Consider the following 7,069-nt stretch of genomic DNA (forward strand, 5'->3'; position numbering starts at 1 on the left):
ATGTTTCATTGTTACAATTATCGTTTTCTATATATAAACATTTGATAAAGCTACATAGATTTATTTTTCGGAAGTTTAAACTCTAATAAATCATAATAACTCATTTTTAATATATTATATGTCTATTTGAAGCTATGACATTAATAATGCTGAAATCACTTTAAAACCATGAAATATACATTTAAAATTGTAATTATTTAATTTTTTCCTTTATATTTGTATTAGATATGTTTTTTATTGTTATTAATAGTTTTAAATATACAATCCAATAGATAATACTAATGTTATAGTATTTATAAATTTCCATTTATAACATCTTTGGTAAAAGGCTGAAAACTCTATGAAAGAGAGTGACAATTGCGAATGTAGTTTATCAAGTGATTTTGTATAAGATGATGTCTTCTGCCGAGATCATTTGTCATTTGAACTGATGTCTTGAGTTCACTTGTGTTTTGAACTAGTTTGTGAGATCACGGGTGGTTTCATTGTCAATTTGATAACCTGTTTTGAGTTGTTGTGTAAGATATTAGGAGCTATGAACAATATGATATGATCATGAGTGTGGTTAAAATGTTTGTTGAGAAATTTGATGTGTTTTTTGTATTGTTCAAATATTAGTTGGAGATACACAACAGTTAGGAGATGAGGTTTTAATGGAGAGAGTTTTATTTCGGTAGTTTTGCATAATAATATATTAGGAATATTTAACTTTGGTTTAATTATTCGTTTGGTCCCTACTTTGATTGGAAAGTTTCAAGTTGATCCATGCTTAGCTTTTTGTTCCAATTACGTCCCAAAATTCATTAAAATGCTTCAATCAAGTATTTTTTTTATTAACGCTATTAAAATCATTAATGACTGCATGATTAAGCTTGCTTGTTTGGCAAATGATGCAAACCTGACACAATTATTTACTAATGTGGAACTCAAAAATTAAAACTCCTCCCACAACACTCCATCTCCATTCATTTTTTGACTTTCCAAAGAACAAAAGAACAAATGTTTTGGGAAATTTGCAAGCTCAAAGATCCCTCTTTTCGTAAGAACTAATTTTTTCTTCATCCTACACACACACACACACTTTAAATTGAAGCAACCACCATATACTATCATTTTCATGCCAAGAGTCCATGTGCAAAACCAAAACTTTTGGTCAAAGGACAAACTATGGTGACAATGGTGCCATTTAACTGCGAATTAAGCCCATGTGCATCATAATCCAATTTAACAATAATATGTCCAACCCACCAAGGGTTAAAAGGTTGATCCACACAACAAAGAAGCTATGGCTTTTGAATTCAATTGCAAGACACGCATCATTAAGAAATAGTATTAGCATACCAAAATATACAATAATTTATGGAACCACCATGACCAAGTTGATAACTTTGATAATTGAGCAACTCTTCCTTTAAGGAATAAACAATTAGCTTACAACAATCACATGAAGCCATTTCTTCATCTTCCAATCCTCATCATCTTACAATTGCATAGAATACTTACAAAGGGTGTCAAGCATAATATTTTTACTTGGAAAGAGAATGCTTATATTCTTAGCTCAATCGAACATTGTCAATGGCAGCAACCAAATCATCGTATTTAGCTCCAGTAACTTCTTTTACGACCTTGTTGTCCTTCAGAATTTTAAAAGTGGGAACCACTTTAATCCCCAGCTCTTTTGCCAATGGCTGTCAACAACCATCAAACAAATTATACCACGTTTGATTAACCCTATGATTAAGAAAACATGTTCACATATAACCTGAGGATAAACATGAACTTGAATTGGTGACTAAGTTGTTGACCAATAGTTAACATTTTTACACATTCTTAGTTTAGTCCTATACATATAATGCATTCTTAATTTGGTTATATATTGTTTAATCCCTATAAATAAGGATTTAAGTAAGAATGCAATATAAATAAAAGGGTCAAATTAACGATAGTAGAGACCAATGGACTAAACTATATGTTTAACCATGAAGTGAAAAACTATATACTATCCTGCACACTTCATCCATACCCTGTTGTCTTGGTTGCAATCAAGCTTTAGAAAGACAACATCGTCATACTTCTTTGATAATTCTTGAAACTTTGGAGCCATGACTTTGCAAGGGCCACACCTGAAAAAATTCATAAATTTATGTCAAAGGTTATCCAAATTTTCAGTTGGCAACAAGCAAGGGTAACAATGTCATAAAGGATCAACCAAATCAAGACTTTCAAGATGAGTTATTTTTGACAAAGCCAAATACTTCCCACCTTCAACATGGTAAAAATAAAATAAAGACTTTACAAACAAACATTTCTGCAGTACCGTACCAGAGAATAACAATAACAAATTAACCAAAGATTTTTGAAGTTAACCTTTAGTGTTAGCTCTGTTTTTAGTTATGTTGTAACCCAACCAGTTTATCATTACCAAAGAAACTTGCTCTGAAGCTGATCCCTGTTTAGGTCAAACAACATCACCATGAAACTTCATGTATAATTCACTCTTGTACACATGGTGGAGATAAAAAAAATTACACTCATTATGCAAGCTCTATCAGGCAAAGCTAGTTGACAGTGAGTTAATACAAGCGACCTGATTTGGGACCCTTTGTTTCATATACCAAAAGCTGATACAGCTTCATAGTACAACAACACATGTATAGGCTTTTGCAAAGCACATAAATCCTAAAAAGTTTGACACATAATTGTTGGTCAAAAACCAACCGAAAAGCTTTCCATCATTGTCAGACTGGAAAGCATCCACACTAAATATTGTGATAAGTTGACAAAAGCAAAATGTTATAACTATTGCTAGTTAAATCAACTAATAAATAGTGTGATAAGTTACATACACGTTTATAATAAACTATTCAGTTCTTTAAACCTATTATCTTCACTTTCTTCGTCATAGCATCTAACTTTTCCATCTAAAATGCACCATCACTTTATGAAACAAAAAACCTCATTTCTCTCACGCTTCATATGATGGACTTTTTGTTTACGGGGTGTGACCTTGGTTGAGGTTTATCTTGAACCATCCCCACTAAGGTATATACAATACTGTGAAAATTGCTGAGAGATATATTATGAGGGAATCTAAGCCTGATCTGCAATTGATATGGACAGTGCGGGTCAAAAAACGCCAGCTTATGCACATTTCTGAAGGCAGGAAAATAATTAAAAACCAGCAGAGAGAATGAGCTTATAGACCAATAATTTTAACAAGAATTATATAAAACACAAATCAAGTCACTCAAAACATATGCAAACTATGATATTAACTAACTTTTATTTGTCTTACAACTTCCGAGCTGTACAATTCAAGACCAAGATTGCTCCAATCACACAACATGTTTGGATTTTTCACTTTAATGCAAAAGAGGGGGATGAGGTGAAGGCAAAAGAATGCCATTCCAATTTCCAAATTATATCTCACATTTTCGTTTGTACCAAACCAGTGTATACAACAAAGTGATTTCCATTACTATTTCTACGTTTGCATCTAAATCACTAATCGTAAGGTTCATACCAACGATGATCTTGGGTCTTGATAAAATCAGCATAAAGCTAACCATAACAGTGTTTACCAAGGAATCTCCTAGCTAAGAGAGCCAGCACATCAAGCTTCACAAGAAAAGTAAAGTATGATTCTTTCTTCAATTCTAATCCAACTCACCATACAACACAACAACATTATTAAAAAAGAACAGCACGTGGTTTTAAGGTATAACAATATATATATCACATGATACAACTGTGCATAATTAACAAAGGAAAATTAACATACCATTGGGTGTACATGTCTAGGACAACGGTTTTATCCCCGGCAGCCTTAACAATCGGCCAGAAGGTGTCCTTGTTTACCTCAGTGACTTGTCCCACTGTGACTGTGGGCCCTGCAGTTTCCAAACTAGATCTTACACTAAAATTTCTTCTCAAACTCAAACTTGTGGTTCTAGTACTCAAGTTGAGATTCACACTAGGAATGTTTATGTTACCAAAACCAGACCCAAGTGAAGGTCTCAAAGAAGAACCACTATCTAAGGAAGGAGATGCAACCCATTTAGGGTTAGGAGAAACACAGACATTCAGAGCCATTGGTGCTTGCTGGGAGTTCCAATGGCAAAGGGGAAAGAACTCATCTCACATATAGCGAGTGCATGTGGAGGGGAGGAGGTGCAATACGAAAAGACATTATTGCCCTTCTCATTTGTGTATGATATTGTTGCTATCTCAGGATGAGGGTGGTTTTGGTAAAATTGAACTTAGCAGCCACAGTGATGGAGGAACAAACAAGCACGTCTAGTTTTTTAGGGTTATTACCAAAGTAACCTTGTCTGATTTTTTGGATCCGAGAAAAACAAAAACGTCTTTGATTCTGCATTTGGAGCTCTTCTTCTCCACATAAATGATCACAAAATCTTCGATCCCCTGAAAAAGAAAAATCTATAATCCACATAAAACCAAAGGCGTTATTTTGAAATTTTTGATGCAATTGAAACTATGATGAAGACATGGGAAAAAGAAAGAGGAACGAATTAGACCTTTGTATAGAGATTTGACGAGAGCACTGAAAAGAGAAGGAATCAATGGCATTGCGAGAAGAAAGTGCTGAACAATGAACAACTTTGTGAGATCATTCATCACTGGTAAAAGCGTCAGCATTTGGAAGCAATCCAACATATTAACGAGGTTACTCTGTTGTGTTAAAATTTAAAATTTTAGCTAACGTTAAAAAATTTAAATTTAAATCTGCAGTTTTTTCTTAAGAGATATAATATTGTCCGGTTGAAAATTTGAATGCAACTCTTTATAATTATTTGTATTTTATCTAGTCAGTCTAGTGAGATAAAAAATTATTGTTAGGAAAATTAGTCTTAAATTCATTGCAAAAATAAACTTATTCACGCAAAAAAAATTTTGTTAGGTAATAATGAAGGTAAATTTAGATAATAATAATAATATGTAATAAATTTATTATAAAACACGTATATGATCTGATTGCATTTCTAAAATCACGTATACTATTTATAATGTAGAAATAATTTTGAAACTTTAAAGTATTCAATCAACCACAACAGCTCGCTTTTAATACATCTATATGTCTATTTGAGGTTATAACATTAAAAATGTTAAAATCAATTTAAAACCACGATTTTAGTATAATAAAGTAATAAAACTATAATTATTATTTTTTATTTATTTTGTGTGTGATGTTTTTTTTAATTGACACTAATAGTTTTTATAGACTGTTAAAAGTGATTACCTCCATTCCTAATAATTAACTCAAATTGAGGGAATAAGTCATTTGTTTGTGAGATAACAAGCATAGTTTTCTATCTTTGTCTCTGTATTAATCTTATTATTGTTATTATTATTTTAAATTGTAAACAGTTAAAATAATTTGATATTATGATTTCATTTTTTTCAAAAACTTGAAATATATTTCATCGGTTTTAAAAAATTATGTATCATAAATTTCAATTATCATATAAATTATATATGATAATTATATAAAATAAGGATAATGATAGAATGCCCCCTTTTTTTGACTCCGAAGTTATCCGCTTACGTGGCAGTTATTATTTTAATAATTTTTAACCAAACGGGAGCATAAACGCGTGAGAGAAGTTGGAGTGAATGGTGAGGTTGTGATACACGCGCAAGAGAGGAAAAAGGAAAAGTTAGAAAAACAGAACTTTCCTTTGCGGTTTAAACTAAAGACGAGAGTGCGGATTGCTGCCATAGCTTCGTGCATCGAATTGGAAGCCCTAATTTGAAGTGTTCTTGTTCTGCAAATCAAAGGGTGCTCTGGTATGTTTTACTATCCAATTACAAACCCCTATTTTGATGATGTTTTTCCCCAAATGAAACCATTATTTTTGTGATGTTTTTCCGGAAATGAAACCCCATTATCATATTTTCTTGTTCGATGATTGAAATGGCATTTTGATGAGTTGTTCCCCAAATTGATGCTCTGTAAATCGTAAATGTTGTCATGGATAGTTAATTGAAAATGTGAACCGTTTTGTGTAGTATTAAGTGCAACCAATTTTTTAAATATGTCACTAACAACATTCAACTAATTTGTAGCCACTTGTGGATGCTGATGTCTGTGATGATAACCAACATTGTGATTGTCAATGAACAAATACACCTAAATGGGTTTGTATACACAACATTCACTAAGTTGCACTGCAAATTAATACTTGTACTAACGTTGGCTGACTGTACTTTAAATATTATGCAGAATGCGAGTGTTCCCGATTCAGGTTTCATGTCCTTGTTAACCTCGGTTCAAATCAATGAGTTCCACACTCAAATGTCTGCATCATCGTCGCAATTATGGTATATTAGATTAATATCATTTGTGTTAATTAATTAATGTACTACATGAACCTCAACTTAACAGAATCTATTTTTTTGCAGCTTATAAGTTTAATGAATATCACATTTTTTGGTGGATATGACACTATCCACATTCAACTCCGATGACATTGACAAACACATTCTCAACTTTGTGGTTGTTGTTTGTGAATGACATTTGATGTTTTTTGCAATGAGCAACAAAACCAAAATTGTGTAATTTGTGCAAGATTTGCCTATATTGGATTCAATATGTTTGTTGTTCATCAACATTTTTTTAAAAACCAATTTTTCGAGTTCGATAATCAAGTGTCCTTTTGTTAGTCCATAAGTGCCTTTTTACGTTTTACGTTTTGTACACGCAGTACTGCAACTACTTTTAAATTGTATAATTACGTGAAATATGGTTTGGACATAATCCAAAGGCTGTCCAAATAATTCTATCACCATCAATCATCAGCAAACAACTTCAATAAGTATTTGAAATTGAAGATTGAATTAAAAATAAAGTTTTCTGGTTCGAGATTTAAGTGTCCTCTTGTGACTCAATAAGTGTCTTTTTACGTTGTAGTTTTTGTACAGAAAGTACTACAACTGTTTTTCTAGTCTATCATTACATAATGATATATTTGTACACAATCCAAAGGCCATACAAGTATTTCCATCACCATCAATCATCAGCAAACAACTTCAATAAGTATTTGAAATT

General features: G+C 32.1%; 1 protein-coding gene across 1 annotated transcript; it reads right to left on the reverse strand.

Annotated features, from left to right (window-relative positions):
- Nucleotides 1-1,286: 1,286 nt before the first annotated feature.
- LOC114183115 (thioredoxin F-type, chloroplastic-like) lies at nucleotides 1,287-4,130 on the reverse strand. Its single transcript, XM_028070001.1, has 3 exons — nucleotides 3,782-4,130; nucleotides 2,024-2,123; nucleotides 1,287-1,688 (listed from the first exon to the last, which is right to left on the reverse strand). The coding sequence occupies exons 1-3, from the start codon at nucleotides 4,090-4,092 to the stop codon at nucleotides 1,554-1,556; spliced, it is 546 nt and encodes a 181-aa protein (XP_027925802.1). The 5' UTR covers nucleotides 4,093-4,130; the 3' UTR covers nucleotides 1,287-1,553.
- Nucleotides 4,131-7,069: the final 2,939 nt, after the last annotated feature.

Source organism: Vigna unguiculata, chromosome 5, assembly GCF_004118075.2.
Source record: "Vigna unguiculata cultivar IT97K-499-35 chromosome 5, ASM411807v1, whole genome shotgun sequence".
NCBI classification, from domain to species: domain Eukaryota; kingdom Viridiplantae; phylum Streptophyta; class Magnoliopsida; order Fabales; family Fabaceae; genus Vigna; species Vigna unguiculata.

Excerpts from the sequence above, each read along its gene's own strand:
- LOC114183115 (XM_028070001.1), bottom strand. The coding sequence starts at position 4,092 with ATGGCTCTGAATGTCTGTGTTTCTCCTAACCCTAAATGGGTTGCATCT. Across the intron at positions 2,124-3,781 it reads CTAGACATGTACACCCAATG|GTGTGGCCCTTGCAAAGTCA; the intron begins GTATGTTAATTT and ends GAATTTTTTCAG. Across the intron at positions 1,689-2,023 it reads ATTGCAACCAAGACAACAGG|CCATTGGCAAAAGAGCTGGG; the intron begins GTATGGATGAAG and ends GGTTGTTGACAG.